This window comes from Podarcis filfolensis (genome assembly GCF_964270895.1).
Source record: "Podarcis filfolensis genome assembly, chromosome: 2".
NCBI lineage: Eukaryota > Metazoa > Chordata > Lepidosauria > Squamata > Lacertidae > Podarcis > Podarcis filfolensis.
The window spans coordinates 200,758-227,707 of NC_139605.1; the positions used below are offsets into that span (position 1 = coordinate 200,758).

The 26,950-nt window shown below is 45.6% G+C and overlaps 1 protein-coding gene across 1 annotated transcript in view; it reads right to left on the reverse strand.

The window, feature by feature from the left end:
* Positions 1 to 11,393: 11,393 nt before the first annotated feature.
* The window catches only part of LOC310756632 (uncharacterized protein), an 80,124-nt gene continuing 64,567 nt past the window's right edge, over positions 11,394 to 26,950 (reverse strand). Inside the window, exons 3-6 of the mRNA XM_083601081.1 lie at positions 24,906 to 25,079; positions 16,128 to 16,301; positions 15,762 to 15,935; positions 11,394 to 13,165 (exon numbers count right to left, since the gene is read on the reverse strand). Of these exons, the coding sequence (XP_083457207.1) occupies positions 11,658 to 13,165; positions 15,762 to 15,935; positions 16,128 to 16,301; positions 24,906 to 25,079 (2,030 nt within the window). The 3' untranslated portion in view covers positions 11,394 to 11,657. The remainder of the gene's footprint in view (positions 13,166 to 15,761; positions 15,936 to 16,127; positions 16,302 to 24,905; positions 25,080 to 26,950) is intronic.

Genomic DNA, 26,950 nt, shown 5'->3' on the forward strand with positions numbered 1-26,950 from the left:
ACCATCCAACCATCTCATCCTCTGTTGTCCCCTTCTCCTTGTGCCCTCCATCTTTCCCAACATCAGGGTCTTTTCCAGGGAGTCTTCTCTTCTCATGAGGTGGCCAAAGTATTGGAGCCTCTGCTTCATGATCTGTCCTTCCAGTGAGCACTCAGGGCTGATTTCTTTAAGAATGGATACGTTTGATCTTGCAGTCCATGGGACTCTCAAAAGTCTCCAGCACCATAATTCAAAAGCATCAATTCTTCGGCGATCAGCCTTCTTTATGGTCCAGCTCTCACTTCCATACATCACTAATGGGAAAACCATAGCTTTTACTATACGGACCTTTGTTGGCAAGGTGATGTCTCTGCTTTTTAAGATGCTGTCTAGGTTTGCCATCGCCTTTCTCCCAAGGAGCAGGAGTCTTTTAATTTCGTGACTGCTGTCACCATCTGCAGTGATCATGGAGCCCAAGAAAGTACCGTATTTTTCGCTCTATAGGACGCACTTTTTCCCCTTCAAAAATGAAGGGGAAATGTGTGTGCGTCCTATGGAGCGAAGACGCCATAGCCCTGCGACCCTCTCCCGGCTGGAGAGGTGACGCGCGCCCATGGCAGGAACCTCCATAGGCGCGCGTCAGCTCTCCACCCGGGAGAGCGCGCGCGGGGCTAAAGCAGCCCCCCGCGACCCTCTCCCGGCTGGAGAGGTGACGCGCGCCCATGGCAGGAACCTCCATAGGCGCGCGTCACCTCTCCACCCGGTAGAGCGCGCACGGGGCTAAAGCAGCCCCCCGCGACCCTCTCCCGGCTGGAGAGGCGACACGCGCCTATGGCAGGAACCTCCATAGGCGCGCGTCACCTCTCCACCCGGGAGAGCGCGCGCGGGGCTAAAGCAGCCCCCCGCGACCCTCTCCCGGCTGGAGAGGTGACGCGCGCCCATGGCAGGAGCCTCCATAGGCGCGCGTCACCTCTCCACCCGGGAGAGCGCGCGTGGGGCTAAAGAAGCCATAGCCCCGCGACCCTCTCCCAGCTGGAGAAGTGACGCGTGACTATGGCAGCAGCCTCTCCGCTGCGCCTCTCTGCTGCTCCCTGACCTGCTCTTTGGGGCTGGTGGTGGGCTTCCCCCCCGCCAGCCCCAAAGAGCAGGTCGAAAGGAACCTGAAGCCTGGAGAGCGAGAGGGGTCGGTGCGCACCGACCCCTCTCGCTCTCCAGGCTTCCAAGGTAGCCGCCTGAACGCACCTTAAACGGCACCTTGTTTTAGAGCGGGAAAACAAGAGGGGGGAAATTCTCCCACTCTCTGCGCAGCGCCTCCTGCCACTTCGCTGAAGGGGCGCTGGGCAGAGAGCGGAATAATTTTTTTCCCTTGTTCTCCCCCCTCTAAAACAAGGTGCGTCCTATTGTCCGGTGCGTCCTATGGTGCGAAAAATATGGTAAAATCTCTTACTGCCTCCATTTCTTCCCCTACTATTTGCCAGGAGGTGATGGGACCAGTGGCCATGATCTTCGTTTTTTTGATGTTGAGCTTCAGACCATATTTTGTGCTCTCCTCTTTCACCCTCAATAAAAGGTTCTTTAATTCCTCCTCACTTTCTGCCATCAAGGTTGTGTCATCTGCATATCTGAGGTTGTTGATATTTCTTCCGGCAATCTTAATTCCGGCTTCGGATTCATCCAGCCCAGCCTTCCGCATGATGAATTCTGCATATAAGTTAAATAAGCAGGGAGACATTATACAGCCTTGTCGTACTCCTTTCCCAATTTTGAACCAATCAGTTGTTCCATATCCAGTTCTAACTTTAGCTTCTTGTCCCACATAGAGATTTCTCAGGAGACAGATGAGGTGATCAGGCACTCCCATTTCTTTAAGAACTTGCCATAGTTTGCTGTGGTCGACACAGTCAAAGGCTTTTGCATAGTCAATGAAGCAGAAGTAGATGTCTTTCTGGAACTCTCTAGCTTTCTCCATAATCCAGCGCATGTTTGCAATTTGGTCTCTGGTTCCTCTGCCTCTTCTAAATCCAGCTTGCACTTCTGGGAGTTCTCGGTCCACATACTGCTTGAGCCTTCCTTGTAGAATTTTAAGCATAACCTTGCTAGCGTGTGAAATGAGTGCAATTGTGCGGTAGTTGGAGCATTCTTTGGCACTGCCCTTCTTTGGGATGGGGATGTAGACTGATCTTCTCCAAACCTCTGGCCACTGCTGAGTTTTCCAAACTTGCTGGCATATTGAGTGTAGCACCTTAACAGCATCACCTTTTACAATTTTAAATAGTTCAGCTGGAATATCATCACTTCCACTGGCCTTGTTATTTGCAGTGCTTTCTAAGGCCCATTTGACTTCACTCTCCAGGATGTCTGGCTCAAGGTCAGCAACCACACTACCTGGGGTGTACGAGACATCCATATCTTTCTGGTATAATTCCTCTGTGTATTCTTGCCACCTCATCTTGATGTCTTCTGCTTCTGTTAGGTCCTTACCACTTTGGTCCTTTATTATGGTAATCTTTGTACAAAATGTTCCTTTCATATTTCCGATTTTCTTGAACAGATCTCTGGTTCTTCCCATTCTGTTGTTTTCCTCTAATTCTTTGCATTGCTCGTTTAAGAAGGCCTTCTTGTCTCTCCTTGCTATTCTTCGGAAATCTGCATTCAATTTCCTGTATCTTTCACTATCTCCCTTGCATTTTGCTTGCCTTCTCTCCCCAGCTATTTGTAAGGCCTCGTTGGACAGCCACTTTGCTTTCTTGCAATTCTTTTTCATTGGGATGGTTTTAGTTGCTGCCTCCTGTATAATGTTGCGAGCCTCCATCCATAGTTCTTCTGGCACTCTGTCCAGCAAATCTAAATCCTTAAACCTGTTCCTCACTTCCACTTTGTATTCATAAGGGATTTGGTTTAGATTGTATCTTACCGGCCCAGAGGTTTTTCCTACTTTCTTCAGTTTAAGCTTGAATTTTGCTATAAGAAGCTGATGATCTGAGCCACAGTCAGCTCCAGGTCTTGTTTTTGCTGACTGTATAGAGCTTCTCCATCTTTGGCTGCAGAGAATATAATCAATCTGATTTTGATGCTGCCCATCTGGTGATGTCCATGTGTAGAGTCATCTCTTGTGTTGTTGGAAAAGCGTGTTTGTGATGACCAGCTTGTTCTCTTGACAGAACTCTATTAGCCTTTGCCCTGCTTCATTTTGATCTCCAAGGCCAAACTTGCCAGTTGTTCCTTTTATCTCTTGATTCCCTACTTTAGCATTCCAATCCCCTATAATGAGAAGAACATCCTTCTTTGGTGTCACTTCTATAAGGTGGTGTAAGTCTTCATAGAATTGGTCAATTTCAGTTTCTTCAGCACCAGTAGTTGGTGCATAAACTTGGATTACTGTGATGTTAAAAGGTCTGCCTTGGATTCGTATCGAGATCATTCTATTATTTTTGAGATTGCATCCCAGTACAGCTTTCGCCACTCTTTTGTTGACTATGAGGGCCACCCCATTTCTTTTACGGGTTTCTTGCCCACAGTAGTAGATATGATGGTCATCCGAACTGAATTCGCCCATTCCCGTCCATTTTAGTTCACTGATGCCCAGGATGTCAATATTTATTCTTGCCATCTCATTTTTGACCACATCCAACTTACCCAGGTTCATGGTTCTTACATTCCAGGTTCCTATGCAATATTTTTCTTTACAGCATTGGACTTTCCTTTCGCTTCCAGGCATACCCGCAACTGAGCGTCCTTTCGGCTTTGGCCCAGCCGCTTCATCAGCTCTGGATCTACTTGTACTTGTCCTCCGCTCTTCCCCAGTAGCATGTTGGACACCTTCCGACCTGAGGGGCTCATCTTCCAGCGTCATAACTTTTATATGCGTGTTGTCTTTGTCCATGGAGTTTTCTTGGCAGGGATACTGGAGTGGCTTGCCGGTTCCTCCTCCAGGTGGATCACGTTTGGTCAAAGCTCTCCACTATGACCTGTTCATCTTGGGTGCCCTGCTCGGCATAGTTCATAGCTTCTCTGAGTTATTCAAGCCCCTTCGCCACGGCAAGGCAGGGATCCATGAAGGGGCCCAACCTGGTTAGCCCCCTAAAAACTCTAATACCCCATAATTAAATACAATATACTCCCATAGAGAGTACCTTACACTGCATTTAAAACGAAAATCACAATTGGATAGAAACTGTTCCTCAGGCAGCTAGTCCTAGTCTTTATAACCCTGTATCTTCTTCCAGAAGGCAGAAGCTGAAAGAGATCATTTCCGGGGTGTGCACTATCCTGCACTATTTCTGCAGCTTTCTTATGTAGCACCAATTGCAAATGCCTGCAGGGCCATGAGTAGTATGCATGGAAACATCAATGCTAAAATTGAGCAGATACCCAGAGGCAGCGCGGATTATTGTGGGGGACTTCACTCACACAGATGTGAGGGCAGCACTCCCAAAATCCCATCAGCACATTGAGGGTGCAATAAGGGGAGAAAGTACTCTTGAGAAGGTGTATGCAAACATTAGACGGGCATATGAGGCGCACCTCGGTGGTTCAGATCATGTGTCCCTGCTTCTGACACCAGTGTACACACCCCTCAGGAAACAAGACCGGATACAAACACGGATGGTTACGGTGTGGCCTGAGGGAGCCTCTCAGCAGTTGCAGGACTGATTTCAGGAGACGGATTGGAATATGTTCGACCATCAGGATCTAGAAACTTCTACATCAACATTCCTGGATTATATTAGATTCGGCACAGGAAATGCACCAGGGAAAGATATGTTAAGTTGTATCCGAATAGGAAGAGCTATTGGCCTCACTACCTGCAGGATATGCTGTCAGGGTGGAAGAGGGAGAAGCGAGGCGAATATGAAAGGAGGTAAACACGAGGAAGGCTATGGGCCCGGATGGGGTGGCTGGCAGGGTGCTAAGAGATTGTTTGGACCAACTGGCAGGAATCTTTATGAAGATTTTTAACCAGACTCTGGCCCAAGCCGCCGTTCCACCCTGTCTAAAATCTGGTACCATTATACCCCTGCCAAAAAAACCCAAAGATAGACAGTCTGAATGATTTTGGCCCTGTGGCGTTGACACCCATTATAATGAAATGTTTCAAAAAACTGGCAAGGAACCGTATCATATCTTGTCTGCCAGTAGGACTTGACCCTCACCAGTTTGCGTACGAAGCAAAGGGATCCACGGAGGATGCTGTGGCAATGGCTTTATATGCTGTCTTGACTCATTTGGAGAAGAAAGGGAAGTATGCGAGATTGTTATTTGTAGACTTTAGTTCTGCATTTAATACTATTCTTCCGCATAGATTGGTGCCCAAACTATTAGACCTGGGACTTCCACCGTGTTTGTGCAGGCGGATATTAAATTTTCTATCAAACCGTTCCCAACGGGTCAGGATGGATTCCCACGTCTCTGTGGATCTCATGAATATGGGGGTGCCGCAGGGGTGCATGTTGATCCCACTTTTATATACGCTCTATACAGCTGACTGTGCCCCCAAATACCCCCGTAATAAGATCATTAAGTTTGCATATGATACAATGGTGGTTGTTTAAATCACGGCTGGAGAGGGGGAGGCGGCCTATAGGAAGGATGTTGAGCTCAAATAAATATATATCCAAAATGTATAATTTATTATTAGAATGGGAATTAAAGGATGAAGAAGTAAAAGGAAAAACAAAAAAATTTTTTTTTTTTTGTTTTGACTATGGCAGACCAACACGGCTACCTATCTGTAAGTGGAAGTAAAAGAAGTTATGATTAAATGGGCATGTGATATAGGATATGTAATTCGGCTGGACCAATGGGAGAAATTATGGAAATATGATATTAAATTCACGGCATGTTATACAATAAGAGAAAATTTTATGAAAATGGTGTACCAATGGTACTTAACACTGGTAAAATTGGCTAAAATTTACAAATTAAAATCGAATACCTGTTCGAGATGTAAAAAAGAAATAGGAACAATGTTTCACATGTGGTGGGAATGCCGACCTATTAAACAATTCTGGAATGAAATCTATGAAGAACTCAAAAAGATGTTTAAAATATCTTTCAGAAAAAAACCGGAGGCATTCCTTTTAGGTTTAATTACAAATGATATCCCCAAAAATCAAAGGAAAGTATTCCTTTATGCAACAACAGCTGCCAGGATGCTTATAGCTAAAAACTGGAAAGGCAGAAAAATTCCATCAGTGAAAGATTGGCAAATTAAATTTTGTGAATACATAAATCTGGCAAGACTCACAGCTTACATAAGGGGACAATCGGACCAGAAATTATTAAAAGAATGGGGTTGTGCTAAAGAGTATATGAAAAAACATTGTTCTGGAGTTAGTATATTGGTATGTAATGAATGATGCTTTACAGGGTTAAAGAAAAAGAAAAATGGTGTTAAAAAAAAAAAGTACCAAGGTGGAAGTAATCTAGCTAGACACAACAATACAGTAAGAGTAAATTTTTTGAGGTCTCAGAATAAAGAAAGGAAGTCAATTTGTGTTTATGTACGTAATGATAATGGTTTTTTTTTCTGTAGATGTGTGCTTTTTCGTTTTTGTTTTTTTTTCCGTTTTCTGTTTTTTTTCCTATATGTTCTGGGGATTTTTGTTTGTATAGTATTATTTTGGATTCAATGTTTGTAATTTTTGTTATGATTCTGCATTGAAAATAAAATAATAATAAAAAAAGGAAGGATGTTGAGCAGTTGGGGGAGGGGTGCAGGAAAAACAACTTCCTCCTTAGCTGAAAGAAAACAAAAGAGATTCTTGTGGACTTTAGGAAATGTAAATTGAATATTCAGCCCCTCATTATGGAGGGGAAGTGTGTGGAACGGAGCACTTGGAATCGCCTCCACGGTCCAGGGACTGATCCGCCCTGGCTTCCTCCTCGGAGGTCTCTTCAGAAGAAGGGATCCCAGGTCTCCATGGGGGAAAGCGTTCCTGAGGCCTGCGTTCGAGGCCAATGCTTTCGCCTTTCAGGCTCCAGCCCACCTTCTCTGTGGTGTTTTTCTCAGCTGTAGAGATGGGATCACATGCAGACATTCCCAAGTTTAATAAGGATCCCTTGAAAAGGCTGAGAAACCTTCTTCTTTTGCCAATGAACTTTGCCTCTGCGTGATTTATTGGGAACCAGATGCATCCACTCCAAAGAAGCTTCTGCAGCGCCTTGGCATTGAAGACCCAGAAAAAGAGACGGAGGGGAATGTGTGGGTCATAAGCTGGAAAGGAGTCGCTGGGTGAGGCAGAAGGTTGTGTTGAGCAGGCGAGGGAAGAGCAGGAGGAAAGAGAAAGAGCCCCAGGGAAAGAGGAGGTTGGGCTGAGCTGGTGTGGGAATGAGAGGCAGAGAATGCAAAGCAACTCCGGAAATGGTGAACAAGGCAAGCTATGATCTCGTTTGAGGAAAGGGAATTAAGATGCCTGCTTCCCCATCCCCAGTGGATTAAAATGTCCAAAGATTAGGAAAAGAAAGAAGAGGAAGCAGGATTGGATGAACATTATAAGAGACCAGAATTTTCCATTGTGACTTGGTTGAGATTTGTTGGAACAGTTTTTAAAAGGCTTTATAGAAACTGGACCTAGAAACTGGAGAAGTACTAATTTGGATTATTAGACGATCCTTATAAGAGTCATATTGCATTGTCTGAGTTGGTTAAGATTTGGTTAAGGGAGTTTGTTAAGATTTGGTTAAGGGAAATGTACGGAAAGTGTCATCTTGGTGAAGAGGAGGAAAAAGGCTGGATACTAAATGCAGCTGGGTTTATTCTGGAGTGCAAATTATGAATAATTGTTGCAACAGATGATTTTCAGATGGAGATCGGAGTTTCCTTTTTGGTAGTGGCCTTCTCGGTAGTGGCACCTGCCCTGTGGAACCCCCTCCCAGCAGATGTCAAAGAAAAAAACAACTACCAGACTTTTTGAAGACATCTGAAGGCAGCCCTTGTGGAGTGTGGTGGTTATAGGGTTAACCTCCTGAATTTCCTACATCTGGGGAGGAGCTTCCTACGTACACAGAAGCTGCAGGTTCTTTGTCTGTGTGAAACAGTTTCACTTTTGTCTGGGAGAGAGAGACACAGCATGTGACCGAGCGCTGGTGGAGTTGTTTGTTATTTTACCTACTGATGTAAATAAAGGCTGTTTAGATAGAAGAAACAGCATGCGGACTTTTCCTTTATCTCACACGGAAAGCACTCGCTGCTCACTCTGCTGCTGCCTGGAAGAATTTATGTGCAGAGGAAACGCGCCGGACTCAGGCAGTAATCCAAGCGGTTCTGGCTGTACGTTTTTGTGCTGAGTGTGAGAAGCAAAGTCCAGCTCTGAGATCCTGCCTGAAGCTGAGGCAGTCGTGGTTTCGCTGGTGAAAGTGGAGCTTGCTGCAGGAAGCATCTTTCAAGCACTGGCCGGCAGAAAGCGTCAGTAAGCTTAAAGCCCCAGGAAGGTGGCACAGCAGCAATCTCATGAATCTTTCAATGTGCCTTTTGAAAGGCTAAATGGCCACAATTGGGACGACTGGTCTCACCAGATTCGTTACTGGTTAATGGGCAAGCAGCTCTGGGGGTGCCCCCAAGCCGATCCAGTACTGGCAGCTGCAGGGGCCAATACGGCCGAAGTGGAAAGGGCTGCTGGCGCAGCAAAATATGATCAGAAAGCCATGTCCCATATTGTAATGGCCATGGAGGTTTCGCAGTTGCCTCACATTGACGGTTTATTGACTTGTCACGGAATTTGGCAAGCTTGAACGAGGGTCTTCTTCGGAACTGCAAGACTGTGCAAAGTGGAAGATTTGTGTCACTGGCAGATGGAAGCAGGCGCCCACTGACTCAGTCTGGGACTCTGTACTGTTCATTCCTGGACCATGAGGTTCAGGCTTTTGTGGTTCCAGAAATTCCAGGGATGGGAAACACCTGTTCAGTGTTGAATGCAAGAATAAGCTGTTTGTGGTTGAGATGCCTATTGCAGATGATGACCCCCCTGAGGTAACACAGGCGAGTGCGCAAACGTCCCGCCACACGATGGGTGCGCTCATTTATGGCGTCGAAGACTGGCGCATTCTTGTTGGAATTATGTCAAAAAAGCCCCAGAGTGTACAGAGGGGTGTAAATTAAAGGGATGTGATAAGTTTTTAGATTGCAGAGCCTGTAAGCAATCCAGGGTAAAAACATGCTCATATCCCAGGTCTAGCAGAGAGACAAGCAAGCCCTTTGAGCTACTCCATGCAGATTTGTGTGGCCCAATGCCAGTAGCGAGTCTGGGTGGGTCCAAGTACATTTTGCTTCTTTTGGATGATTTTTCGAGGACCTCCTCGGTTCTTTCAATTAAACACAAAGGGGAAGCTGCTGCACTGATTAAAGATTGGATCACATTGGCAGAGTTGAAATATTCTACAAAATTGATTAGCTTTCAGAGTGATAGAGGGGCGGAGTTTACTGGGTCTGCCCTGCAGAATTTCTTCCTCCAGAAGGGAATCAGTCACAGGTTGACAGCACCACCCAGTCCTCAACAGAATGGTGTCGCTGAACGTAAGAACAGAACACTGCAAGAGGCTGTGGCTGCCATGCTTTTTGACGCAGGACTCCCACAGCGCTTTTGGGCTGCGTGTTGGAAGGCTGCTGCGTTCACGCAGAATTGCGTGTTTAATTCAGCTGTAGGGGACACGCCCTATTTTCTGCTGCACGGCAAGAAGCCCAAAGTGCATTTCTTACGTGTTTTTGGCTGTGACGCTTGGGTCCTCATCCCAAAGGCCAAATGCAGAAAGGGTGGCCCAAGGTCCAGGAAAATGATATTTTTGGGATATGAACCAGGGACCAGAGGGTGGCGGTTTGCATATCCTGATGGCAACCAGTCCCGGCTGCTTGTGAGCAGCAGTGCTGAGTTTTGTGAGCAAAGTGGGTGGGCACGCATCCATGGTAACCCAGATGTTCTTTCAGAACAGTTTCTTGACTCAGATGAGGAGGAAGAGGAGGGAACTGATCCTGTTGGTGAAGAACAGAGTCCAGAGCAGGAGAGGCCAGAGCAGGAGTGGCCCAGAACCCCTCCAAAGGCTACTGTCAAGTCTGAGCCAAAGAGTGAGCTGTCCTTGCCCACAGGTCCAGCTGTAAGGTTCAAAAGACGCAGCAGGTCAGAGGGGGAGTTCTCTGACACTGGGGATGGTCTAGCTGGCCCTAGTGGGTCAGAGGGGGTACCAGAGCTCACGCTGAGATCAATCCGAGCCACGATGGGTAAACTGCCTGACAGGTTTGAAGCCACAAGTGTGTGGGTTGGTGTGGCTCAGTGTGAACCTGAAACTTTTGAGGAGGTTCAGAAACTGCCTCAGGAAGAAGCCAGCAAAGGGCATGAGGAGATGCAGAAGGAGATGAGCTCAATGGAGTCTCTGGGTGTGTTCTCCCTCACAACGGGTAAGATTGAACAACTGCTTGAGAAGCTCCGAATGTCTGAGTGTGCAAGAGTTAGGACACCCATGGAGACTAGCTATGTGAAAGACAATCAGCAAGTAGAAAGTGCTGCGTTCGAAAATACTGAGCTCTTTCAGTCAGCTCTGGGTAGCCTATTGTATCTATCCCAGTGGAACAGACCTGACATAGCGTTTGCTATTAATCTGCTCAGCCGGGAAGCTTCAAGCCCAAGTGTGCAAGCCTGGAATGGCATCAAACGGGTCCTGCATTACCTGCAAGATACCAAAGACTTCTGCCTTAAGCTGTCAGTTAAGGGCAACATCAAGCTGACGTGCTGGGTAGACAGCGATTGGGTGAATCTGGCAGATAGGAAGTCCGTGTCCAGTAGGGTGGTAAGATTTGGGAGCTCTTTGGTTGGGTGGAGTTCCCGAAAGCAAAGTCTCATAGCGCTCTCATCTACTGAGGCTGAGTTCAGTGCGCTTTCTGAGATTTGCAGGGAACTGGAGTTCTATGTGTGTTTGGTTCAAGAGATCTGCGGAGAGAGTTGTATGCCTGTCACTGTTTTGGAAGATAATCAGCTGTCTGAAGTTGGCAGAATCTGAGCAGTTTAAGGCCAGGACCAAGCACCTAGACATCTGTTTCCAGCATGTGTGTCAGAGTGTTCGGGCTGGATTAGTTGCATTGAAATACTGTCCCTCTGCCTGGAACCTCGCTGATGGGGAGTTCTGTGAAGGTCTGTGTTTGGGGTAAGTGGTGTTTAGATAGAAGAAACAGTGTGCGGACTTTTCCTTTATCTCACACGGAAAGCACTCGCTGCTCGCTCTGCTGCTGCCTGGAAGAATTTACGCGCAGAGGAAACGTGCCGGACTCAGGCAATAATCCAACAGCCCTGTTTAGGGAAGCTTTTAATATTTGATGGATTACTGTATTTTAATATTTTGTTGAAAGCTGCCCAGAGTGGCTGGGGAAACCCAGCCAGATGGGAAGGGTATAAATAAATTATTATTATCATTAACATCATCATCTATTTTTTGTATTTTTTTTATATTAAGATTCTTTATTTTGAATTTAGGAGGACACACACAGGAAGAGGACAGTTGGAGGTGCGAGGGACCTGCAAGGAACGCAGGGAAGGAAGGATCTCTCAGGGTGGGATACGGGGAGAAGAGGGGGTCACACAGGGGAGAAGTGGGGGAGCCTGCCTTTCTATGTGTTGACGAATGATATGATATATATGATACAAAGGTCATAAACAGTATTTATAGTGTATCTTCTCCCTCCCTTTTCTTTTCTATACAATTGTATTTTGTAAGGGTTGTTTAATATTTTTTGTTTTATTTCTCTTTTTTTGTTTCCCCTCTGTATGTATTCTTTGATGGCAAGTGAGATGGGAGCTATGAGTGAAGCTCTTTCCACCTTCCATGCACTGATAGGGTTTCTCCCCTGTATGAGTTCTTTGATGCAAAGTGAGCTTTGTCCCCTCCCGGAAGTTCTTCCCACATTCGAAGCACTGATAGGGTTTTTCTCCTGTATGAATTCTTTGATGGGAAGTGAGACTATCCTTCCGACTGAAGCTCTTTCCACATTCCAAGCACTGATAGGGTTTCTCCCCTGTATGAATTCTGCGATGGCAAGTGAGATTGGAGCTATTAGTGAAGCTCCTTCCACATTCGAAGCACTGATAGGGTTTCTCCCCTGTATGAATTCTGTGATGGGAAGTGAGACTGGAGCTATCAGTGAAGCTCCTTCCACATTCGAAGCACTGATAGGGTTTCTCCCCTGTATGAGTTCTTTGATGCAAAATGAGCTTCATCCGCTCCCGGAAGTTCTTCCCACATTCGAAGCACTGATAGGGTTTCTCTCCTGTATGAATTCTTTGATGGGAAGTGAGACTGTGTCCCTGACTGAAGCTCTTCCCACATTGCAAGCACTGATAGGGTTTCTCCCCTGTATGAATTCTTCGATGGGAAGTCAGATGGGAGCTATTAGTGAAGCTCTTTCCACACTGCAAGCACTGATAGGGTTTCTCCCCTGTATGAAGTCTTCGATGGGAAGTCAGATGGTGGCTGTGACTGAAGCTCTTTCCACATTCCAAGCACTGATAGGGTTTCTCCCCTGTATGAATTCGGTGATGGGAAGTGAGACTGGAGCTATCAGTGAAGCTCTTTCCACATTCCAAGCACTGATAGGGTTTCTCCCCTGCATGGACTCTTCTATGCAAAGCAAGAACACCTTTCTTACGAAAGCTCTTCCCACATTCCAAGCATTGATAGGGTTTCTCCCCTGTATGAATTCTCTGATGTGAAGTGAGAGTACTACTGTGCCTGAAGTTCTTCCCGCATTCGAAGCACTGATAGGGTTTCTCCCCTGTATGAATTCTCTGATGTGAAGTGAGCTTCATCCGCTCCCGGAAGTTCTTCCCACATTCCAGGCACTGAAAGGGTTTCTCCCCTGTATGAATTCTTTGATGGGAAGTGAGACTGTGCCTCTGACTGAAGCTTTTCCCACATTCAAAGCACTGATAGGGTTTCTCCCCGGTATGAATTCTTTGATGGAAAGTGAAATTCCGGCGTTTACCGAAGCTCTTTCCACATTCTCTGCACTGATACAATTTCTCTCCACTGTAACTTCTTTCGTGTGAAGTGAGGCTATCACTCTGAACCAAGCTCCTTCTTTGACGGGAGGTGGACTGGGAGCTCTGACGGACGTTATCTCCACACTCTGAATATTTATATGACTTCTCCACTATGTGGATTCTGTTGTGCTCCCCCTTGTTCTTCTCTTTTAATTCATCACCACCTGCAATGAAGAGAGCAACGAATTAGAGCCTCAAGAAGAAATGGAGCTCCAGATCATTGAACAAAGTTAATGAATGCCTGTGATAGAGGAATAACTAAAAATAGTTAGATGTGGGGCTTTTCTATAGTTTTCACTGTCTTTGTTGGCTGGTATTAACTGACATATTGTTTGGCTTTTATCTGGAATGGATTTTGTTCTGGCTCAACCCTGGAATCCACTCCATCTCCAAGGTCAGTCATCTCTTTGGTCAATCAAATGCAAACAGAAGCAAAAACAACAAGCCTGACAGAATGTTCCTTGTTTTTAAAAGCAAATAGTTATTCCAAAAAGAAAAAGACAACTCACAGAGGCCCCATCTGCATTCAAACTGCAAAGCAGGATCATAGAATAATAGAATCATACAGTTGGAAGAGACCACAAGGGCCATCGAGCCCAACCCCCTGCCAAGCAGGAAACACCATCAGAGCACTCCTGACATATGGTTGTCAAGCCTCTGCTTAAAGACCTCCAAAGAAGGAGACTCCACCACACTCCTTGGCAGCAAATTCCACTGTCAAACAGCTCTTACTGTCAGGAAGTTCTTCCGAATGTTTAGGTGGAATCTTCTTTCTTGTAGTTTGGATCCATTGCTCCGTGTCCGCTTCTCTGGAGCAGCAGAAAACAACCTTTCTCCCTCCTCTATGTGACATCCTTTTATATATTTGAACATGGCTATCATATCACCCCTTAACCTCCTCTTCTCCAGGCTAAACATGCCCAGCTCCCTTAGCCGTTCCTCATAAGGCATCGTTTCCAGGTCTTTGACCATTTTGGTTGCCCTCCTCTGGACACGTTCCAGTTTGTCAATGTCCTTCTTGAACTGTGGTGCCCAGAACTGGACACAGTACTCCAGGTGAGGTCTGACCAGAGCAGAATACAGTGGCACTATTACTTCCCTCGATCTAGATGCTATACTCCTATTGATGCAGCCCAGAATTGCATTGGCTTTTTTAGCTGCCGCGTCACACTGTTGGCTCATGTCAAGTTTGTGGTCAACCAAGACTCCTAGATCCTTTTCACATGTACTGCTCTCAAGCCAGGTGTCACCCATCTTGTATTTGTGCCTCTCATTTTTTTTGCCCAAGTGCAATACTTTACATTTCTCCCTGTTAAAATTCATCTTGTTTGTTTTGGCCCAGTTCTCTAATCTGTCAAGGTCGTTTTGAAGTGTGATCCTGTCCTCTGGGGTGTTAGCCACCCCTCCCAGTTTGGTGTCATCTGCAAATTTGATCAGGATGCCCTTGAGTCCATCATCCAAGTCGTTGATAAAGATGTTGAATAAGACCGGGCCCAAGACAGAACCCTGTGGCACCCCACTAGTCACTCTTCTCCAGGATGAAGAGGAACCATTGATGAGCACCCTTTGGGTTCGGTCAGTCAGCCAGTTACAAATCCACTGAGTGGTAGCATAGTCAAGACCGCATTTTACCAGCTTCTTTACAAGAATATCATGGGGCACCTTGTCAAATGCCATGCTGAAATCAAGGTAGGCTACATCCACTGCGTTCCCTTCATCTACCAGGCTTGTAACTCTGTCAAAAAATGAGATCAGGTTAGTCTGACATAACTTATTTTTCAGAAATCCATGCTGACTATTGGTGATCACAGCATTCCTTTCTAGGTGCTCACAGACTGTTTGCTTAATGATCTGCTCCAGAATCTTCCCTGGTATTGATGTCAGACTGACTGGGCGGTAATTATTTGGGTCCTCTCTTTTCCCCTTTTTGAAAATAGGGACAACATTTGCCCTCCTCCAGTCTGCCGGGACTTCGCCTGTTCTCCAGGAATTCTCAAAGATGACTGCCAGTGGTTCTGAAATCACATCTGCCAGTTCTTTTAATACTCTTGGATGCAGTTCATCTGGCCCTGGAGACTTGAATACATCTAGACTAGCCAAGTATTCTTGTATTATCTCCTTAGTTATTCTGGGCTGTGTTTCCTCTGCTGAATCATTTGCTCCAAATTCTTCAGGTCGGCCATTGTTTTCTTTATCGGAGAAGACTGAGGCAAAGAAGGCATTGAGGAGTTCAGCCCTTTCTGTGTCCCCTGTTTGCATTTCACCATCTTCTCCTCTGAGTGACCCCACTGTTTCTTTCTTCTTCCTTTTGCTACGAACATACCCATAAAAGCCTTTTTTGTTGCTTTTAACCTCTCTAGCAAGCCTGAGTTCATTCTGTGATTTAGTTTTTCTGACTTTGTGTCTACACGTGCTGGCTATTTGTTTGAATTCCTCTTTGGTGGTTTCCCCCCTTTTCCATTTTTTGTACACATCCTTTTTTAATCAGTGAGTTGTCTGACATTGGCAGGGCATTCAGATCACAGAACTTGTTTTAGACATTTTGAGCTGCCAAATCATCGCGTTGGTCGGGCTATTCCTAGCTCGAATTGCCTGCAGATGACAAAAAGAGCAGGCAGGCAGGTGGAGGAGCCCGAAAAGGTGCTCCCCTTCTCCATCTCCATCCGCCTGCCTGCCCCCCCCACCCCCAAGCTGAGCAAGACCCAATACCTCTCTGGCTCCATCCCTCCACATCCCCATCTCCCCTCCCCTGGGACTCACCAGATTTCTCAGAGGTCCCTGGGAGGGAACGCTCAGAGGTTGTCGGGAGGGATGCAGGAGACAACCTGACCAGGTCAACCGTCCATCTTCCCCCTCCTATCCTTGCTAGGTTTGCAGGATCTGTCTCTGTCATCCTTCCTGAGGAGTCAAGGAGCCAAAACAAGCTAGAGGGTCCTGGGAGAGAGGAAGAAGCAAAGGGAGCCTCAGAGGCCCTGCAGGGATTTTCTGGCTGGAGGGGAAGCCTCCCAATATGTTGGGGGCCCCACCCACAGCAAAATCCCTGCTTTATCTCATTTCTGGCCAGAGAGCTTCCCCTCTTCACTCTCCATCCATCCATGTCCCCATCTCCCCTCCCTTGGAACTCACCAGATCTCTCAGAGGTCCCTGGGAGGGAACGCTCAGAAGGTGTGGGGAGGGATGCAGGAGACAACCTGACCAGGTCAACCGTCCATCTTCCCCCTTCCATCCTCACTAGGTTTGCAGAATCTGTCCCTTTTATCCTTCCCAAGGAGTCAAGGAGCCAAAACGAGCTGCAGGGTCCTGGGAGAGAAGAAGAAGCAAAGGGAGCCTCAGAGGCCCTGCAGGGATTCTCCTGCTCTAGATAGTCTCCTGCCCTGGGAGAAGCACAAATGGGGCAGCCCCTTCCCAACAGAAGCCCCATTTCTATACCTCTCCAGTGGTTCCAAAAAATCAGGTAGGCTACTTGCGTGGCAATTAAAGAAAATGCAAAAAGAGAGAGTAAGTGAGAAATGAATAATAATTGAAGATCCTAAAGAAATATGCAAAGAAAAATTAAATTACTATAGGAAATTTTACCATGAAGAAGAAGAAGACTAAGAGGAAATGGAATGATACATAGCACAAAATAGACTCCCAAGAATAGCAGATGGTGCAGCAATCAATCTCAAAAGCAAAGATAGGAAAGTCCCCAGGTACAGATGGATTATCGGCGGCATTTTATAAGAAGTTAGAAGATATATTATCAGAACCAATGAAACAGTACTGAACGGAATTTTAAAAGAAGGAAGAATACCAAAATCATGGGGAGAAGCATTTATCACACTGATACCCAAACAAGGAGCAGATCCAACACTAATGAAAAATTATAGACCTATATCATTGTTCAATAATGATTATAAAATATATTGAATGAAATAATACACAGAGATCAGGCTGGCTACTTACCAGGCAGACACATGCACAATAAAATGAGAAACATAATTGATATTTTCCCCTTCATGGATCCCTGCCTTGCCGTGGCGAAGGGGCTTGAATAACTCAGAGAAGCTATGAACTATGCCGTGCAGGGCCACCCAAGATGGACAGGTCATAGTGGAGAGTTTTAACCTAACGTGATCCACCTGGAGGACGATCCGGCAAGCCACTCCAGTATCCCTGCCAAGAAAACTCCATGGACAAAGACAACAGGCATATAAAAGTTATGCCGCTGGAAGATGAGCCCCTCAGGTCGGAAGGCGTCCAACATGCTACTGAGGAAGAGCGGAGGACAAGGACAAGTAGATTCAGAGCTGATGAAGCGGCAGGGCCAAAGCCGAAAGGACGCTCAGTTGCGGGTATGCCTGGAAGCGAAAGGAAAGTCCAATGCTGTAAAGAAAAATATTGCATAGGAACCTGGAATGTAAGAACCATGAACCTTGGTAAGTTGGATGTGGTCAAAAATGAGATGGCAAGAATAAATATTGACATCTGGGCATCAGTGAACTAAAATGGATGGGAATGGGCGAATTCAGTTCGGATGACTATCATATCTACTACTGTGGGCAAGAAACCTGTAAAAGAAATGGAGTGGCCCTCATAGTCAACAAAAGAGTGGCAAAAGCTGTACTGGGGTGCAATCTCAAAAATGATAGAATGATCTCAATACGAATCCAAGGCAGACCTTTTAACATCACAGTAATCCAAGTTTATGCACCAACCACTGGTGCTGAAGAAACTGAAATTGACCAATTCTATGAAGACTTACACCACCTTATAGAAGTGACACCAAAGAAGGATGTTCTTCTCATTATAGGGGATTGGAATGCTAAAGTAGGGAATCAAGAGATAAAAGGAACAACTGGCAAGTTTGGCCTTGGAGATCAAAACGAAGCAGGGCAAAGGCTAATAGAGTTCTGTCAAGAGAACAAGCTGGTCATCACAAACACGCTTTTCCAACAACACAAGAGACGACTCTACACATGGACATCACCAGATGGGCAACATCGAAATCAGATTGATTATATTCTCTGCAGCCAAAGATGGAGAAGCTCTATACAGTCAGCAAAAACAAGACCTGGAGCTGACTGTGGCTCAGATCATCAGCTTCTTATAGCAAAATTCAAGCTTAAACTGAATAAAGTAGGAAAAACCACTGGGCCGGTAAGATACAATCTAAATCAAATCCCTTATGAATACACAGTGGAAGTGAGGAACAGGTTTAAGGATTGAAGAACTATGGATGGAGGCTCGCAGGAGTGCCTGACGTGCTCTGGTCCATGGGGTCACGAAGAGTCGGACACGACTAAACGACTAAACAGCAACAATAAATAAATAATTATTATTCTTATTATTCTTATTATCCTTATTATTTAGAAAGCATTGCTAATAACAAGGCCAGTGGAAGTGATGATATTCCAACTGAACTATTTTAAACTTTAAAAGAGGATGCTGTTAAGGTGCTACACTCAATATGGCAGCAAGTGTGGAAAACTCAGCAGTGGCCAGAGGATTGGAGAAGATCAGTTTAAATCCCAATCCCAAAGAAGGGCAGTGCCGACTTCCGGTCAGCGCCAGCAACTGTAATGGCGGATTTCCTCCGATCTCCGGAGGAAATCTGCTTCGTGGAGCCAGGGTTCTACCGCTACGGCGAAGCGGGGACCCGAAAAAAATCACAGGCGGGGAAGCCTGTGAACTGAAGGCTTGGCGGGCTCCATTTGCGCCCCCCCCCCGCTGCAAAGGAGCCTTTTTAAAGGCTCCGGAACATACCGGGGGTGAGCGGCGCGGAGCTGAGAGCTGTCTACCCGTCTCCGCGAAGCGAAGCCGCATGCCATGGTTGGAGAGCGCTGACTTCTTCCTTTGAAATTTGGACTAAAAGTAACAACCCGTGAGTATTACGGAAATTGGATATTAAAAATCCCCTTTTTTGATTCGGCACGAGCGGGGAAGGCGCAAAGAGGAAGTCCGTCTCCCCCGCTTGTAAACATTTTAAAGCAAGGACTAGATAACTAAGGTTGAAAAGAACAACTTCTTCGTGAGAAGTCAAAAGTAACTAATTTCACGTTTTGGCAGTTTAAGTGAATGTGCTGGAGGATAAGAGTTAATTCTGAAAGTGGATTGTTACCCCTCCCCCAGGACCCGGGAGCGATCCGCGAGGGAGCCTGTTGGAGAGATTTAAAAGACTTTGACAGCTGTCAAACTAGCTGTCAAAGCTGAGAGGGGAAAAAAAGAGAGAGAACTTTGTTTCTATTGCCTCGGCTGGTCATATTTGTTACATTTAGGTAACAAATTGTCGAAAATCAAGGAAAATAAAGGACTTTTGGATTTACAACTGGAAGGAATACTAAGTAACCAGTACTCCCCTAGAGGGGGCTCTGGGACATTACAGAATGGCTGTAAGTGGGAAAATACAGACGGCACTTGAGAAGATCTTTCGTAGCCTGGGAAAACTTCATGAACAAAGCACTGTTTTGGCTAAAAATGTTACAATATTGAATGAAAAAGCAAACAAACCTGCGGAAATTGGAAGGGACTTGACTCAAGTCTCTGTACCAGAACAAAAAGACTGTGCCCTTGAACTAAAAACTCTTGCAGCTGAACAAGAAAAGGAATTTGAGAAATTTGAAGAAGCTACACATGACAACTTAGAGGGAAAGGAAGGAGGAGCTATAATGCAGCAGAGGATTAAAGAAAGAAGCAAAAAACAAGATTTGGATTACAATCATAACTATGGAGACCTGGCAGGCCAAAGGCCTGTAAAGATGGATTTAAAGGAAAAGACAAATCTGATCAAAGTGGAAGCAGGAGTTTCTGGGACATTTGGACTTAAAAGAAGTAAAAAACAAGATTTGGATTACAATTTTAAATATGGAGGCCTGGCAGGAAGAAGTATGGACCTTATGGGGACAGAGCTTCTCCGAGATTTGGCGTTTAACATAAAGGACTATCAAAAAAACCGGCAGAGAGGAAAGGAGAGAGACTTAAGGGCCTCGGATGTGAGATCACCAGGCTGATACCAGATGGATTGATGGACATTGGTTGGAGATTGAAACCAGGAAAAGTGGGGAGTGGGGCTTTGGGTATCCAAAGGCGGTACAAATATATTCTTTCTTTTTTCTTTTTTGTAAATAATTTGTTTTGCTATTCTAGATTAAAATGGGGAAATCGTGAAATGGAATTGGGGTCGACTTTAGAAAAAGGTATTAAGAATAAGATTTGATGTATCAAGATTGAGATTTATGTTAAAATTGGTTAAACAAAAAGGACTTAAACATAATAAGGTAAAATTTGGGGATAGGAACTTGTTGAATTAAAAATTGAATTGGAATACAAGAAGGGGAGATGTGGGGAAGTCAAGGAAAAATGTTATTGAAAGGTATATGTTTGTTTTTGGTTTTTTTTTGTTTTTTTGTGTGTGTTTTGTTTTTCTTTAAATTTTTTGAAAACTTCAATAAATATTTTATATATATATAAAAAAAGAACTCCCAGAAGTGCAAGCTGGATTTAGAAGAGGCAGAGGAACCAGAGACCAAATTGCAAACATGCCCTGGATTATGGAGAAAGCTAGAGAGTTCCAGAAAGACATCTACTTCTGCTTCATTGACTATGCAAAAGCCTTTGACTGTGTCGACTACAGCAAACTATGGCAAGTTCTCAAAGAAATGGGAGTGCCTGATCACCTCATCTGTCTCCTGAGAAATCTCTATGTGGGACAAGAAGATACAGTTAGAACTGGATAGGGAACAACTGATTGGTTCAAAATTGGGAAATCTTAACTCAGTTAAAAGTTCTTTAGATAGCCACCCTGGCTTCTTTAGGCACCTTCCATGTTTCCGTCTCATTGGTATTGCCTGAAGTTGTGCTTTTACTATCTCCCTCTTAACAAACTCCCAGCCATCATGAACTCCCTTTCCTTTTAGTATTACTGTCCATGGGATCTCACCCAGCACTTCCCTAAGTTTTATGAAGTCGGCTTTCTTAAAGTCAAGAAATTGAGTCCTAGTATGCTTGGCTGCTCTTTTCCGCTGTATAGTAAACTTCAGAAGAGCATGATCACTCGTGCCTCATGATCCTTCCACTTCTACCCCACTAACCAGGTCATCAACATTGGTTAGGACCAGATCTAAAATGGCTGTTCCTCTTGTTGCTTCTCCCACTTTCTGGACAATGAAGTTGTCTGCAAGGCCAGTGAGGAATCTGTTTGACCTTATGCTCTTGGCTGAGTTTGACATCCAACAAATATCCGGGTAATTGAAGTCCCCCATTACTACTATCTCCCTTCCTTTTGCATGCTTGGCCATCTGTTCCAGGAAGGCATCATCTATGTCCTCCGTTTGGCTTGGGGATCTATAGTAAACTCCCACAATGAGGTCACTGTTATTCTTCTCTCCCTTAATTTTGACCCAAATGCTCTCACTTTGGCTTTGAGGTTCTAAATCTTGGGTCTCTTCACAGGTATACACATCCCTGACATATAACGCCACTCCTCCTCCTTTCTTGTCTGGTCTATTTATCTGAAATAGATTGTATCCCTCCATTATTCCATTCCAATCGTGGGACTTATCCCACCAGGTTTCAGTGATGCCTATTATGTCATATTTAGTTTGCTGTACCAAGAGCTCAAGCTCATCTTGTTTATATCCCATGCTTTGCGCATTAGTGTACAGACATTGAAGTCCATTAATCATTCCCCCATGTCTCTTATTTAAGGATTTTTTTCCTTCCACCATTAGGTCTGCGTGCTGTTTGCTCCATTTGGTCTATGACATTGGGATGATCATCTTCATCAATTGATAGACTCCTACCTTCAGGAGCACTGTCTCCCTCCACCACATTAGTCAGTTTAAAGCCCTCCTGATGACGTTTCTGAGTTTTTTGGCAAAAACATTCCTCCCAAGTGTTGTGAGGTGCAGCCCATCACTTGCCAGAAGTCCATCTTTAAGAAACTGCAGTCCGTGATCTAAGAATCCAAACCGTTCCTGTTTACACCATTTGCGAAGCCAGCTGTTCACTTCCACTATTTTTCCCTCTCTCCCTGGGCCACGTCGTTGAACTGGGAGGACAGATGAGATGACAATTTGTGCATTTAATTGCTTCAATTTCCTGCCCAGAGCCTCGTAGTCTCTTTTGATCTTCTGGAGGCTATTGCTTGTAGTGTCATTGGTTCCCACATGAACCAAGAGGAAGCGGTATTTGTCAGTGGGTTTTATGATTCCTTGCAGTCGTTCAGTTAGATCTTGGATCTTAGCCTGGGGAGACAGCACACTTCCTGAGACATCTTGTCAGGCCCACAGAGCGCTGCTTCTGTTCCCCTCAGTAGGGAATCCCCTATCACCACTACACGCCTCCTCTTAGGTCTGGTCGGGGTTCTTCCGTGAGCTGTCCGTTCCAAGGTCGCCTGCACATTCCCTGAGGACTGACTTTGCTGCTCGTCTTCATATACCTGATCGACTGTAATGAGGGAGAGATCCTCAAATGGAGTCTGCTCTTCGTCTTCCATGCTAGGGGAGAGGACCTCAAAGCGATTGTGTATTTCTAAACAATCAGAGCGAATCCTGGGCCTCCTACTTCTTTGAGTCATGTTTCTCCATATATCTGGCTCCTGTGTTGGTGAACTAGCCTCCTTCTCAGGGGAGTCCCCTGTCTCCTCCTTGGTGGAGACGGTGTGCTCTGTTGCTTCCAAGAAGAGCTCCAGCTCTCTAATTCTTTGAAGCGTAGCTACACGTTCCTCCAGTTGCTGGACTTTGTCTTGTAAGAGGGCAATCAACATGCAATTGCTACAGGTAAAGCTGCCTGCAACCTTTGGCAAGATGGCAAACATTGTGCAGGAACCGCAGGCGACTGCAGCTGTTCCCTCACCCTCCATCTTGAGAACGTGTTGTTGGGGGTGACTACAGCGGTCCTCCATCATAAAAAGCGTGAAGACAGGACAAGTAACTCCCCCCCAAAAAAACCTAGGTCTCCCCCAACAAACGTTTGAGACTAGCTCCCCTAAATCAAACTAGCTCCCCTAAATCATAAAAGATGGATCAAACTGCACAAGAAAACCCCTTTTGCTCCTACTTCAGCTGCTGCCCTGCAAGCTCTGATAAGCTCCTCCCACAGCTAATCACCTACCTCAACAGAAACCCTGCCCCCTCAGACCTTTGCACAGGGAGAACAGCTAATCAGCCACAAGAAACACACACAAGAAAACCCTTTTTGCTCCTTCAGCTGCTGCCCTGCAAGCTCTCCAAGTTCATCTTGTGCTGTTGGTGTATGGCCTCCATCTCCTCCGCGAATTGCTCCGCGGCCGGCACACGCCAAGCCTCCTCCCCTGGCCCTGGGATGGCACCCGTAATTGGCAAGAAAGGGACTCATCCCTGTGGACACGTGCTCAGCATTATTGTATGCAAACTCTGCTAGTGCTAGCTTCTCTACCCGATCATTCTGCCTCTGATTGATGTGACAGTGCAACTCCTGCTGCAAAATGGCATTTGCTCTCTCGGCTTGTCCGTTGGTTTCTGGGTGCCTTGCTGTCGAGAAGCTCACCTCTACCTGCAACAAACTCATGAGCTTGCACCAGAAATGCGAGGTGAACTGCCTTCCACTGTCCAAAATTACCCTCGCAGGTACCCCATGCAGCTGTGAAGCCCCATGAAGACGTGGTCCACGAACAACATGGCGGTCTCCTCCACTGTCACTGCATCGGAACATGCCACAAAGTGACACATCTTGGTCAGTAGGTCCACCATCACCATGACCGCTGTCTTACCTCGGGACATGGGCAGGTCTGTCATGAAATCTATGGACACCACCTCCCATGGCCTCCCCGGTGTGGGCAAGAGTTCTAGCAACCCCACTGGTGCCACCCTCTCCCTCTTTGCTCTCCGACACGTCGCATCCTCACACATAATCTTGCACATCCTCCCTTACTTTGGGCCACCAAAAATCCCACGTAACTAACAACATGGCCTTGTGTTGCCCAAAATGCCCAGCAGTAGGGTTGTCATGGAGCTCATTTGAGAACTCTGACCCTTAAGGACTCTCCTGGTACATACAATGTTCTGCTTCTTCTGCTAGTGCTCCTCCCCAGGTCCATTTGTCCTCCTGGAACATATGTCTGGCCACGGGGGGGGGGGGGTTCCTTCTTCCTCCAAGTACTCTGGTTTTCGAGATAACGAGATATCTGCCCTCACGTTCTGCTCTCCCAGGATGTACTGGATCCTAAAGTTAAAGTTGGCAAAAAACAAAAAACCCAGCGGATTTGCCTCTGGAAAAGCACGTGCACGGTCCGCCAGTATTCCAAGTTCTTGTGATCTGTACGCACCTGTATCTGCTGCTGCACCCCAATCAGGAAGGGTCTCCACTGCTTAAAAGCCACAAAAATTGCCAACAATTCTTTGTCATAGATACTGTAGTTTTGCTGACAATATGTTACCATGACAACATGTTATAGATATTCCAGCAAATTTATTCTGCTATTTTATATACAAATGACATGAGAAGACTCAGTCTACATATTTGTATCATTTCTTAGTCCTATGATCCTTGTTTTTAAAAGCAAAGAAGAGTTATAAAAAAAGAAAAGAAAAAGGCAACACACGGAGGCCCCATTTGCATTCAATCTGCAAAGCAGGATCAGGTTATTCGTGGCTTCTAGTGCCGCGTGATGGATCAGTGAGTTGTCTGGCATTGGGAGGACTTTCAGATCACGGTACTGGTTTTAGACATTTAGAGCTGTGGTGGCCGGGGAGCTGTGACCTATTCCTAGCTCAAATTGCCTGCAGATGACAAAGGAGCAGGCAGGCAGGCAGGTGGGGGAGCCCGAAAAGGTGCTCTCCATCTCCATCCGCCTGCCTGCCTGCCTCCCCCCACCCCCTAGCTGAGGAATCCCCAATACCTCTACGGCTCCATCCATGTCCCCATCTCCCCTCCCCTGGGACTCACCAGATCTCTCGGAGGTCCCTGGGAGGGAATGCTCAGAGGTTGTGGGGAGGGATGCAGGAGACAACCTGACCAGGTCAACCGTCCATCTTCCCCCTTCCATCCTCGCTAGCTTTGCAGGATCCGTCTCTTTCATCCTTCCTGAGGAGTCAAGGAGCCAAAACGAGCTGCAGGGTCCTGGGAGAGAGGAAGAAGCAAAGGCAGCCTCAGAGGCCCTGCAGGGATTCTCCTGCCCTAGATATTCTCCTGCCCCTGGAGAAGCCCAAATGGGGCAGCCCCTCCCCCACAGAAGCCCCATTTCTAATCATCTCCAGTGGTTCCAATTTCCTCTGTTTGCTCCTCACCCCACTTCGTAAGGCTGGCAGGGTCTGCACAGTAGTGACCCAAGAGCAGATCTCCTTGGACTTTGGCCTGATGTTTCTGGTCAGGACTTCTAAGCCTAGAATGAATAGTAAAGGTGAGAAAGGACATTCCTGTTATGTTCCTTTCTGTATCTTACATTCCTCTGTTACCACCTGATTTTCAATTATTTTGGCTTTTTAGACCGAATATATTGCTTGAATCCCCTTACTAAAATTTTCACCAAAACTCATTCCTTCAAGGACTTTATTCATAAATTCGCATGAGATGTTGTCAAACTCTTTTTTCAGCATCTATCACTTCCAGGTATTCTATCATCTATAATGTTTCTTATATTAGATTTCAATTGTCTCCCAGGAAAGAAGCCAGGGCAGACAAAAACATCAGAGGTATTACAGTGGGGAAAAGAATATGCAAATTAAAAGCATATGCAGATGACCTTGTAATTACAGTTGAAGACCCTAAGAACTCTCTTCCAAAAGTTTTAGAAAAAATACAGGAGTATGGACAAGTGGCAGGTTTTAAGTTGAATAAAGATAAGACAAAGTTGTTAGTGAAAAATCCAGCAGGAGAAAATAAAAAAGAATTACAGAAAAATTTAGAAATAGAAATCCATAGAAAAGTCAAATACTTAAGACAATTATGAAAATACCTGGAATGAAATAAAAAGGAATCTAGAAATTTGGGGAAGAATGAATTTATCCTTATTAGGGAGAATTGCAGCGATCAAGATGAACGCACTGCCAAAAGTATTATTTTTATTTCAGTCAGTGCCGGGAATAAGTAATACAGCATGCTTCAAGAAATGACAGAAGGACATTTCAAAATCTATTTGGAAAGGGAAGAAGCCAAGGTATGATAAAGGCAAAGTAAATAAAGGATTTACAATCATATAAGAAGAAGATCACTCTTACAAGTTTGGGAAAGATATAAATGTAATGAATGGCATGGCTTGCATGGACCTGAAAGATGGCTGAAGACACCACAAAATGGACTCAATGTCTGTGAACTGATTGTGTAGATGGAATATGGTAAACATCAGGATGATCTGGCAGAAACTGTGTGTGCTAGTGCCAAGGACGGAACAGCATACACAGGGAAGCGAAGAGATGGCATGCGCAACATGACATGCGAGGTAAGATGCATCCTTGTGCAAATGAATTGAAACAAAGCATGTTTTCTACACCACATCGATCAGTCTGTCAAGCACCCTCAAAAGAAGATGTTTTGGGGATGCGTCAGTTATGATGGTGTCAGAACCTGTAGCCAATAGAAGGAATGATGCGCTCGCCCCAATATATTGAGGTTCTATGAAAGAGAGTTATTCCAGAGTTGGAAAAGAAGTATCCTGACAGTACTGGGATGTTGCAGCAGGACCTAGCCCCCATCACACACCAAAAGTGGTGAAGAAATTCATGACAGAGCAGCAAATACAGGTACTGATTGGCCAGGAAATTCCCCAGACATAAATCCCATCGAGAATTTGTGGGCTATATGCAAAAGTCGCCCTGAGAGATCATTGGTTTGCCTTTGTTTTTTATGCATTTGGTGTTCTCATTTTGCATTTTTATGTTGTGAATCGCCCTGTAAACTTTGGATGAAGGGCATAATACAAATTTAATAATAATAACAACAACAATAATAATAATATTGGCAGCAGCAGGGGACAGCACAGGGAACGGCAGTCA